The 12,967-nt window shown below is 46.6% G+C and overlaps 1 protein-coding gene across 5 annotated transcripts in view; it reads right to left on the minus strand.

The window, feature by feature from the left end:
• Positions 1-12,967, minus strand: part of dclk1a (doublecortin-like kinase 1a) — a 60,277-nt gene that overhangs the window by 13,297 nt on the left and 34,013 nt on the right. For 3 of the 5 annotated variants that reach the window (XM_023805348.2, XM_023805349.2, XM_072701999.1), the window contains one exon: positions 141-235. In XM_023805348.2, coding sequence (XP_023661116.1) covers positions 141-235 — 95 coding nt within the window. Of the gene's footprint in view, positions 1-140; positions 236-903; positions 985-4,788; positions 4,914-12,967 lie in introns of those variants that run through there. The other 2 variants (XM_023805350.2, XM_072702000.1) reach the window with 2 other exon arrangements.

Below are 12,967 nucleotides of genomic sequence, written 5' to 3' on the forward strand. Positions count from 1 at the left end.
TGTGATAGCATGTGTATCTGCATGCGTGTGTTTTAATATATTAATTGCAAGGATATACTTGTTTGTGTTTGTATTAGAGCAACAGCGGCGGGGGGGGGGAGATGGGATGACGTTTGAGTGGCAGCTGCCGGTTCTCTTACTGTGCGTTTCCGGAGGCTTCCTGGACTGGCTGGGGAGGGGCTGGGGGACTTGGCGGACTGGGGGGTGGACAGCTGGCTGCCGGGGGTCCCGTTAACTGTGGCCGCCAGACCGAGGGAGAGAGAGGAAGACAGAGAGGAACAGAAACGTACATGAGAACTTGAATGGGAATAGAATACAGCCCACGCAGCTTCGGAAATGCAAAACACACACGCAGCCGACGACACGGCACGTCTGCCTCAGACAGTGATTTTAACAGTTCATATAAATAATAAAAAAGCCAATGATAAAAATCATCATAAGGATCAAATGGGCAAGTGATTCTATAGAGAAATAAATGTCATTTCTTCAATGAACAAACCCTCCGACAGTCCTGTTGCCGACACTTATCTACCGCCTTATGACTCACGGTGAGCATCTGAACATCAGACAGATCGAACCTACAAGAACATCGAATCTTCACAGCCGTCACTAAAATCCCACCCTGTCCACACAGCCCTGCCACAAGACCGGCACGATTGGTAATTAATAAACTGTGAAACTAACATAACAACAAGCATTTCATAAAAGTAGTGAGAAGCTCTCAGCACCCTTGTTGGTTATGGTAACAAACCGCGGCGTATAGAATGAAACACGGAACGGCACGGAGCGAATGCCTGGCAGCTCACTGACAAACTAGCGGGGTGGCTAACCCCCCCAGCGTTTAGCCATCAGCCCTTGGAACCCCGACCGGCTATCAGGGAGCCCCCCCCGACCCGGCCCTACCTTCAGCGTACTGCAGCATGCTGCCGGCACAGTGTTAGTCCTGAGAGCGGGGAGTCTGCCGCCGTTCCGCTGCGCATGCAGTGAATGAGCACGAGGGGAGGGGGGAGCGGCCCAGATGTACCCGGCGACGGCATGCCATTGGCCGCCCGCGGGCCTGCGTCAGCCTGACGCGTGCCCGCCGGCGGCGCGAAGGCCCGCGTGGGGGGAGGGGGCCCCCGAAAGGATGGGGGAGTGAAAGATACTCCAGTGGATGGGAGGGGAGAAGGATTAGCCTGCCGGGAGCCGTGAGAAAAGGTACGAGTGTGAACGAGAGGCGGGTATAGGGCACATTGCCAGAACTGCCCCCCCCCCCCCCCACCTTAATTAAAGGGCAGACACCGCATGGAGTTGCATCTTCATCAAAATCACATAGCTGTGCCAGAGATGAACTGCCTGACGTTCTAAGAGGAGGGTAAACAAAACAGGCACCATGCCGACACGTCCTCAGGGGGGTGTCGCTGAGCGATACTGAATAACCTCTGTATCTCCATGTCACTCTGCAGCCCCCCTGCCTCCCTGTCCAGTCCCCAGCCTGCGCTCGTGCACTGCAGGCTGTAACGTGTCTCACACGCTGTACTTACAGTTCTTTACCAGCAATGTAGAGAAACAGAAGATTAAGAGCAGAATGACGAAGGGGGGGTGAGACCTGCCCCTCACTCCTAAATGTGTTCGTTCTTCTCACGCTCAGTACATCCAGCACCCTTTGCAGTTCCTCCCCGAAGCACACATGTACATACACGCCTACACCCTCCTAAACTGTTCTTCATCCCCCCCACAAATAAATGTACACTTATTAGTGTAAATAGTGTGTTGTCATTCATCGTCATTAAAATCAGACCCCGCTTAGCCTCCCTCTGCATAAACCTCCACTGACACTCCGGCCGGGAAGGGGACAGTGTGGCATGTGACAGACGCTGTGTGCTGTGTGTAAGAGCCACAAGGGTCCATTTTTGGACAAGGTTTTAGACAACAGATGCGAGGCTTTGAAGTGAGTTTGACAGACAAAGCTAGACAATGATGCACTCAGATTCCGTCAGCATCAGAGGCAGGACTGAGAAACACATACACACATTCACACACGCACACACAGATTAGGTGTCTATATCTTTGTGGGAACTTTCCATTCATTTCTCTGGGTATAATCTTAGTCCCAACTATGACAACCTTAACCCCTATGCACGCACGCACACACACACGCGCACACACGCGCACACACACTGCCTACCACCCAAACACACAATCAGCCCACTGCTTTGTCATTGGTCGTCCTCACCACACACAAAGTTACACACGCGCTCAGAGACTGGGCTCCCGTGCCAAGCGTGCTCCGTGAAGGCGTGATGGAGACGAGGTGGGGGTGGGGGTGGCGGGGGCTGGTAAACGCTGCCTCTCACGCTTCATGCCACACGGGTCGCCTCACTAGAGTAGAATTGTGTGCTTGTGTCCATTTGCAGACAGGTTCACAGATACCCCGGGTGCCACCAGCACCATCAGCATGCTTCTAGAACTTTTGATATCTGAGTGTGAATTCTAAACTTGCAAGTTTTGGGACTGTCTGTATATATATTTCGTACAGTGTGTCCACATCTGGCAGTATGAAGGAAGTCACTGTGCTTGTGAGTTTGTGTGGATCTGCATCTCTTTCTATCTTTTTAAGTGCTTGTATATGTCAGTGTGCATTTGCATGCCTATTTCTGTGTTTACGTGTACATGTTCCTGCATGTGTAAGAGTGTGTACACTCTGAACTTTGTTCCCTATGTTGGTATACACTGATCAGCCATTAAAACCACATGCCTAATATTGTGTAGGTTCTCCTCGTGCCACTGAAACAGCTCTGACCCGTCGAGGCATGGACTCCACAAGACCTCTGAAGGTATCCTGTGCTATCTGGCACCAAGACGTTATCAGCAGAACCTTTAAGTCCTGAAAGTCGCAAGGTGGGGCCTCTATGGATCGGACTTGTTTGTCCAGCACATCTCACAGATGCTCGATCAGATTAAGATCTGGGGAATTTGGAGGCAAAGTCAACACCATGAACACTTTCTCGTGTCCTCAAACCAATTTTTGCATTGTGGCAGAGCGCGCTGTCCAGCTGAAAGAGGCCACAACCTTTGAGGAATACCATTGCCATGAAGAGGTGTTAGCTGGTACGTGTCAAACTAACATCCACATGAATGCCAGGACCCAAGGCTTCCCAGCAGAACACTGGCTAGTATGTCTCCTCCAACTTGCCTTCTTCCCATAGTGCACCTGGCCGTCCACATGATGTAACACATAATGCGACTCATCAAACCAGGCCACCTTCTTCCATTGCTCCATGGACCAGCTCTGATGCTCATGTGCCCCTTGTAGGCAATTTCAGTGGAAAACATGGGTAGGTATGGGCACTCTGACCGGTCAGCAGCTGCGCAGTCCCACACTAAGCAAGCTGTGATGCACTGTGTGTTCTGACGCCCATCATACCCATATTAACGGCAATTTGTGTTACAGTAGCTCTCCTGTGAGATTGGATCAGACGGACTAGCCTTCGCTCAATGAGCCTTGGGTGCCCATGACCTCATCGCCAGTTCACCGGTTGGCCCATCATGGACCACTCTTGGTAAGTACTGACCACTGCATACCGGGAACACGCCACATGACCTGCCGTGTTGGAGATGCTCTGTGCAAGTCATCTGCCCATCACACTATGGCCCTTGTCGAAGTCGCTCAAATTATTATCCTTTCCCATTTTTCCTGCTTCCAACACATCAACTTCAAAAACTTGCCTAATATATAAAGGCACCCTTGACAGGTGCCACTGGAACGCAATAATCAATGTTATTAACTTCACCTGCCAGTGGAATTAATGTCATGGCTGACTGGTTTTTGCACATATGTCTAGTTATCTGTGTTTAAGTGAGAGAATACATGTGTACCTACAGTATAGTATGTTATTGTGCATGAGTACATGTCTATGCGTTTGTGACTTTGGAATAAACAAGTTACATTCTTGCCATCTGCCAGCCTTTTAAATTTAGCCTGTGATATACTGCAGAGAAAGCACACTTTCCCATACCTTTTCTGTTACATTTCTGCCCTGGAAATTTACTTGGAAGGTGTATGTCTATATAAGGCATTAAATTAAGCCGTCAGCTTTGCATCATTAACTTTCCCAGGTATTAAAGAGCATTAATACCAGAGGGACTTTGTGTAATATAATGAAGAAACATCTGGCATCTGTTATTTTAATTATGAAGTACTCAGTACTTAAAATGCCCTAAACATTTTGTGTCACACATGGCTGCACTTTAGGATTTGCAAAAAACAAACAGAAGAGATTTACACATTTCAAAATAAGGAGTATTTAAGAAATCCCATTCTATATAATTTCTAACAAATTATTTGTGCAAGGTAAATTAAGTGGGATACTGCTTAGTGATAACTCTAACCATCAAGCTTTTAATAATGTTTGTCATGTATGGCACGTATTATTAGCGTACAATACAAATAATCTACTGTACGTAAGCAGCTGCTTTCACATCTACATGAAGTTTTTAGATGTTAATCTAAGCAACGTCCCTTCACATTCGGGGCTGCCCACCTGCCATGAGATGGGTTAAAAAACAGGGGTTCTGGGCACCAAACGGGGGTGGGGACGGAGATTAAAAAAAACACATTTTAGAGGCATAGCTGGCATTCTTCCACTCATGCCATCTAACCATAGACTTTGACGGAGGCGCAGACTGTCCACTTGGGACAGCTACCCAGAATCCCCAGTTTCAGATCTGCCCGTCTGGCCTGATCAGTTGGGAGCCTCAGGGGAGGCTTCTGAAGTTCCCCATCGATCAGCCCGAAACACACTCCCTCTCTGGCTTGGTGGTATTTAATTAAATAGTATTGACAAGAAGTGTGGCCTCTGCGAACTCCTGGCAGGAGTATCCGAGGGGATGAGCTGGTCCCGCTGTGTGTGGAGAAGGTGACGTTTGAGGCTCTGGGGGAAAATGGAGAACGGATCGCCTTGAGTTTGAGGCGGTTACACACTGTTGGCACCAGGTAGCATGCATTACACAGACAAATCGCCTCAAAGAGTCCCAGAAGAGGCTCAGCTGCTATACCCTGAATTTTTAACCCGAACTAATATACAGCTGGATAAATGGGTGACAGTGTATCTTTCTTTGAAAAAAAGCATCAGCTAACTAAAAAACAATAGGAAGAATCATAACGATAGCTGTCATGGCATCCAGGCACTTCACGCTCTGTGACATCACCGTGACCCTGTATTGTACTGGATAATAATATTAAATCCAACCGGGTTAAAAGGAAATCACTGTCATTAAACAGGTGAATCAGGACAGGAGAGGAATCCTGTTTATTTATCAAGCCGTACTTTTTAGAGCGTATAGTTGTGTAATTTAGCGGAACGCTGTTTAATGTAAGAGGGTCAGAGTGGTACAAAAACAGGTTCTGTTCCCCACTGTCAGTACAGTTCAGTTGGGGTAAGGGAACATTCTCCAGCCTTTTGGGAAAAATACCAAGGTGGAGGACTGACCTCCACTGTTTAATTGGAGGTGAAGCTACTGGAAACTGGGCACTGGCCACAGCAATGCGGATAAGCCTCTTAATATGCCTTGGTAAGTGGGATAGAGGGAATGGGTTTGGGGCAAATGTCTGACCGTATGTCCTCACCTTGGAATCTGTCCGACTGTCAGACGCGTTTGATGGGAACCTGAATGGGGGCAAACAGCACCCAAGAGCTTCGGCATCAAGCTGCTTCCAGAACTCACATCTTCACATGGTTAAAATGGATTCACTAGACAGTAATAAACACACTTCCCCTCCCGGTCTTAAAAACTGGGGGGAGGGGTGATCTGAAGGTACTGAACTGCAGCAAAATAAAATGCCAGGCCTCTGTCACATCAGAGTGAGGAGAAATAGCAACCCTACACTTCTGAAGTGTTTTGCACTTCAAACGTTTCCTTTAATGGGGTTTTAATGCTTCTAAGCCAGAGGTGGTTAGGTGTGGGCAAAAAATGTATTTTCACGATTTACATTTCAATTTGTTGTGCCAAAGGGGATGCCTTGCATCCCAGTGTATGTGCACAGACTGTATTGATATAAGATTCTTCATTTACTGCTTTCTATCTTTTACTGACCACAGTTAAGGTATGCGAGTCTCTCTGCTCAGTGATGAGACAGGACTTGAGTTTAAGTGTCTTGTGGAGAAGGATACAGGGGCTGCCATCTGTCTTGGCTGATTAAGTCTGCTTGGCTGATTAGGTCGTACAAAGTGTGTTCCCTACTGTCTGACAGACAAAGCTCTCTGTTTACCGTGGGGGGGGGGGGGGGGTCCTACACCCGCCGTGGACTTTCTGAGCACTTTGAAAACTTATAAATAAATCTCAGTATAAAACTGGTGGCAAAGAACTAAGGGACTGGTAGAAACTTGGTGAGAAGCCTTACTGATGATTGTGTTACGGGTACCATACTAGGGGTGGGTGATCTGATTGATATAATACCGTGATCAATCTTGAAGATGTTCACAATCTACTTTTCAGGTGAATCACAGAGAACTTCGCAAAAAACCTTGATGGCCAGTAATAACGTGGATGACCTCCTAACAGAATGACCTCCTACTAGATGGCTGTGCTGATTGGCAAAATTATATCAAGTGTCTCTATCACAGGGTCTCTTTCATGCATTATGTATTTGAAAAACAATTCAATGTGAGCTATCAGCATGCCGGCTGAGAAGCTTTTGTCGGGTTACCGTTGGCACTTCTTGAGGTAATACAATAAATATGTTCAACCACTGTAAAAAGCATCCAACACAACTTTAATATCTACAATAAAGTTTAACTCAGGATTTAATGACCATTTTGAAAAGTGTCTTTACTGCAATATTGTGTTTTAAATAGTGCTAACAGATAAGTCCTTATGTTTGTTCTAGTCCACATTGTCATGCTCCGATTGTGCCGATCCTCTTGTGTGCCACGCCCCCTCATCTACCCCATGTGGAATCCCCGTGTTACCAGCTGTTTCTAACTGTGTTAATCATTGTTATGTATATAAGTGAGTTTCTGTGAGTCTTTCCCCTGTCTGGTCATTAACGCCTTACCATCCTACGTGCCGCTCTATGTTCATGATTGTGATTTACCCATAATAAACCCCACGTTCACCCGACTCCTCGATTCCTGTGCCTGCTTCCCTGCTCTGTGCCAGCGCACAGGTAGTGACACGGATATTCTTGACAGGACATTTCAAAACTGAGAAGATTGTAATTCAGACCAGGGATCCTGACTGTGTTAAAATTGATCGATTGTGATTTTTCTGGGAAGATCGCCCTCCCCTACACCATATGCTATGGAAGCACAGAGGTTCAGAGCTCAGCTGTTGTGTGAGAAGTACCACCCTCCCCAAGCACCACATGACTCACCAAGCTGTTTGACCCAAACTAACACATGGTGTCCGGGGGGGTGGGGGGGAGGTGGTGCTGAAAACCATGCTACAAGCTATTTTTCCAGAAGACAGGTTAGAGTCACGGGGGCATGCTGAGCGGAAACGATCACCAAGTGGAACCGGATGGGCTGAATAATGATCAGTCTGGCTTAGCCCTGGGTGGTGGGCATCAACAGGAACAGGCCCAGAGAGATTTATGGAGGAACCAGTCACACTTCCTATTTCATCAGTACCAGAAGTGAGATCCAAACCCAGCATATTATCTACTGGCCAAAGCCAGGTGCTTCTGGATTCATGTGACAAACATCTTCATTAATCTACAGTACAGTGCAAAGGTCTTAGGCAGTCAAAAGAAACATTTAAAGCTATTTATCTTGGTAGTAAGTGTAAATGGACGGAGTGCTGACTCTGAGGCTAGGGATCTGTGCCAGCAACTGGAAGGTTGCTGTTTCAAATCTCCTGAATGCCCAGAGTAATTCTACTCCATTGGGCCCTTGATTAAAGGCCCTTAACCTGCAATTGCTTCATCCTGGGTACGGCATTAATCTACATCCCGCCCTATAAGGAGGTCCTTCAACTTACAGGGAATAACTTGGGGGTTGATGACAGGATTGACACTCCAGCCACCGAAAAAAACTCACACTGGTCCAGTCGGACTAGTGTGGTGCTGAGGTATCACCCACCACATGGCTGCACTCAGGTTCTCATCCCTGAGGTGCTTTGTCATGTCGTGGGTGCAGCAACACACTGTAGTCAGTGCATGCTCCTTACCTCTCTCTAAGTGTATAGATGCTCAGAACAAAATACAATTTCACATTAGAATATATGCAAATGAACAGTAACACAATAAAAACTAACAAGAATTTCTTCTGTTCTTCAAAAAGTCACCGATATCTGGTTGGATGGCTAGATGAACCGCAGCCAATCCATGTATTTATTAAATTTCAATTAATTAATTAAATTAGTCAAATAATTCAACGAGGCACTGATTAACCAAGCAAAGTGTGCTGGTGATCGAGTCAAAAATAAATCCTTGGGTGTATTGGATCGCTGCTGCAAATACTGGGAGAGCTTTTGAAAAGGTTAAGCTATCACACTGACAGGCATAATATCATAGTTTTACACCAACACGAAGATAAATTAAACATAATTTTCTTTGCCAAAGACTTGCACAGTAATGTACTTTAAGTTCAACGTGCTCAATCAGTCAAGAAAAAAAGAAACCCAGAAAAAAACATGCCTTTGCTGTCCCTTTGAAAGCACTGACTACATTACAACAACAGAGGAAAACTTGGGCAGGCTTCAGTGTTAAAATACTAGGAACTGATCCTTCAGTAGTTTATGCTGAGCATCAGGGCACTTAGTCTCATCCCATGCTCTGCCATTCACCAGCCCATCAGCAGTGTTGGCACTCTGCACTGAAGGGAAGAAAGAACAATGCCTTTCTACCTTTATATCAGTCTGGCTTGTTCACTTTCGAGACTTTTGTGCTTTTCCATCTGGTTCCACTACATAAAATTCAAAGGAGTGGAGTGTGCCCTGGCACATTTACATTTATTTATCGAGCAGGTGCTTTTGTCCGAGGGGAGTATCGAGTGAGGCTGATAATACATCACAAGCATAACTCTCTTCAAACAGATCCCACAACGGCAGAGTGGGATCTTCCTGTCCAGTTACCTGCTCTGTGCCCCTCCAAGCTCTGTTTAGGGTTGAACACAGCGCACATGTGCATCCCTCAGTTCTGCCCGGCCAGATGAATGATGACTCACACAGTGCACTTTACTCTGGACCTCCTCCAAACCTACCCCCACCCGCTGCGATTCTGCCAGCTGCTCTATCCTGTCGTTCCTACTCCCACCACTGGGGTATGACAGGAGTGGCTGCACATTCACACCTCACCCGTCTACTCACTGACCACCCCCAGGAAGGCGGCCACTCAGTCTCGGTGCACTGGTCACTCGCTCTATGCCGCTTACCCCCTCACGCCCTCAATCATGTGAGATTTCATTAACAGCAAAGCCCAAAATCGGCATGGGGAATGATAGGTCTCTGTGAGTGTTTTAAATACTGAGCACAGACACACCAGGAGGTAAATAGGAATCAAAAGAATGGGGTTCAGGGTAGGATAGATTAGACTTTAGAGCTATTCTAATGCCTATTTAACTGCTTTACTGGAATATTTATCCTCTTCTCCCAGTTAATGCTCACTGCCTTTTGTTGTTAAAAGCATGCTACATATTAAACAAAAGAGATGGAACCTGTAGAATTCACTCCCCTTTCAAAGAAATGAATATGGTTGGATTATTTTTATATGCAGCAATGTGATACTGCTGCTCTGTGGATTAATCTTTTTCTGGCTCTTTAAGTTAGCATGAACACTACTGGATTCCGTCATACAAATGCGGATTAAATCGGCTTGTGTCACCACTTTAAAATTAGCAGGCTGCGCTGCACTCCAAGCGTGGGGCATGTGGACGTCTCCATATAACCCTAACCCTAAACCTAACCCTAACCCTAACCGCAGCTGCCTTAAAAATAATAATGAAAAACACCCTCCTGGGCTAGTGTTCTGTAAAAGGTGAGTCTGTGTGATGTACAGTGGCGGGTTTGGGGTGGGGGGTGGTGTTAACTGCACCTCCCAAAGCACTCACATATCTACTCTGTGTGACTGGGAGGACTTAGGTGGTACACAGCACTGCAATCACTCATTCATCTCCTCCCAGGTGGAGGTGGACAGACAGGCTACGTCAAATGCAGAGAAAGAGGGGAGTCAACCCAGGAGATGGGACCAGCCTCCTTCCTCGCTCTCCCCCCCCGCCCCCTTCCTCACATTCAGCAGTGTGCTACTTACGGTGTTTCATCAAAATATTCAATTCCCCAACCAGGACAGCCGCTACTAAGATTTGACTGGGAGCATTTAAGAATCCTTCTACTGCCCTGAATACACCGCCTGCTTATTACTTACCTTTGCTGACCATGCAGCAGTGCCTCCAGCTTCACAGCCCTGGTTACACTACACACTGTCCACTGAACTCACTGCACACTAAAAGCTGCCCGCTGACATCACTTCCTGGATTACACAAGGCCACATCACTGCACCTACATCTCACTGCCGACACACTGTCCTCAGATTACACACTATCCTGATTATACTACAGTGCCCACTAACATCACTGCACCTACATCTCACTGCCGACACACTGTCCTCAGATTACACACTATCCTGATTATACTACAGTGCCCACTAACATCACTGCACCTACATCTCACTGCCGACACACTGTCCTCAGATTACACACTATCCTGATTATACTACAGTGCCCGCTAACATCACTGCACCTACATCTCACTGCCGACACACTGTCCTCACATTACACACTATCCTGATTATACTACAGTGCCCACTAACATCACTGCACCTACATCTCACTGCCGACACACTGTCCTCACATTACACACTATCCTGATTATACTACAGTGCCCACTAACATCACTGCACCTACATCTCACTGCCGACACACTGTCCTCAGATTACACACTATCCTGATTATACTACAGTGCCCACTAACATCACTGCACCTACATCTCACTGCCGACACACTGTCCTCACATTACACACTATCCTGATTATACTACAGTGCCCGCTAACATCACTGCACCTACATCTCACTGCCGACACACTGTCCTCACATTACACACTATCCTGATTATACTACAGTGCCCGCTAACATCACTGCACCTACATCTCACTGCCGACACACTGTCCTCAGATTACACACTATCCTGATTATACTACAGTGCCCACTAACATCACTGCACCTACATCTCACTGCCGACACACTGTCCTCAGATTACACACTATCCTGATTATACTACAGTGCCCACTAGCATCACTGCACTGACAAATAAAAACACAAAAGACAAATAAAACCGGAGGTCCGTCTGACTGCGATAAATACAGGACAGCTGGTACATGACAGCAGCAGCTCCAAAGAGTTATAACAATTTAACAAAGCCCTGTACCCATAGCAGGACAAAAAAAGCCATAACTTGCCTTTTCATAACTCTTTTACCCAGCATGACCTGTGAATTAGACCTTGCTCCATTGAATATTCAGCTGAATAAAGCGATTCTGAAAGGCAGCATTACGCAGATTCTTTCAGCCAATGTCACGCATGCAATGTCACTTTTCTACATGTTGCTCGGTAATTCAGCTTTTCGGGGTGAAGTACCCTTCTGAAGGATGTAAACAGGTCTCCTGTGATGTATGTTTGCTCACCACGGGATCCTGCATTCATATTTCTGAGTCATTGGGCTCTCCATCCTTTACAATTGGGTCTGACTGCTAGAATTATTTCACTGAAAATACCCTGTGCAATGTTTTGTTCTGCAAAAGCTACTTAGAAATAAATCATCAATTTCCTGTTTAGTGTTTTGCTTGGACTGCATGGTCAGAGTAACCCTGATGTGGTCCTACAATCATTCTGTGTATTAAAGAGGGGGCTGGGCTAAGGAGGTAAATGGTGAATCACAGAATTTCATTCGGGGATCCACTGGAAGGTGTCATTAGGCCAGTACACAGTGTGCCTGCCTAGCGACTGCAGAGTCACGCCGCCTGCTTAATCACATTCTGAAGCTCTATTTAGCTAAAGCCCCAGAGTGACACATGTGCAATAAACTGCACGGTTCAACAAAACAACATGAATGGTATCTAGACTAATCAAAGTGCGTTTGATACTGAGATGCTGTGAGCCTCTGATGGCTATTAGGCCGGCCTGGTGGCCATGTGTTCAGCGCTGCGGAACTGATGAAGGACTGTGGCAGCTCTTGGGGGTTTATTCGGGGATTGGCCGGTGATAGAATAAAGGGGATTACAAAATGGTTTTGCAAACACTATAGAATCTGGTCTGGCCGGGAGATAATGTGGTGAAACAAGGCAGCTGGGCTACAGGGGCTGAGGGACCCCTCCGAGGACACCCCCTGGGTATAGAGGATTCCCTGAAGGTGCAGGAGCAAAACTGTGCTCACAATCAGATGAAAGTGACTGGGAAAGTGAGACAAATGTTATTATTACTCCCCTGTCAATTTAGGAAGACATTTTATATAACATCAGGCATGTGACATCACATGGTATTTTAATTACCAATCAAAAGAGATTTCATCTGTTACCTTATCACACTATGTGGCCAAAAGTATGTGGACACCGGCTTGGCCAACATGTCATTCTGAAAACAAGGGTATAAATCTGAAGTTGGTCGGCCCATTGTTGGTCAGCCTATTGTTGCTAAAATTGTTACTATGTAGGCTCTACTCTTTCCATTAGATGTTGGAACGTTCCTGGGGGGGGGTTTGCTGTCACTCACGCTGGGTATTGATGTTGGGTGATCAGGTCCCTTTCTGTGAGCTTGTGTGGCCGAACGCTTCGCCACTGAACTTGCCCCCAGAAGTTTTGACCTTCGCAATCACCTCACTTGCCAAGGGAAGTTCTAGCAGAGCAGAGATGTGGCAAACTGACTTGTTGGAAAGATGGCGTCCCATGATGGTGGCATGTGGAAAGTCACTAACCTCTCCTGTACAGCCACCCATTCTG

The sequence above is a fragment of the Paramormyrops kingsleyae genome, chromosome 18 (genome assembly GCF_048594095.1).
Source record: "Paramormyrops kingsleyae isolate MSU_618 chromosome 18, PKINGS_0.4, whole genome shotgun sequence".
In the NCBI taxonomy this organism is placed as follows: Eukaryota; Metazoa; Chordata; class Actinopteri; order Osteoglossiformes; family Mormyridae; genus Paramormyrops; species Paramormyrops kingsleyae.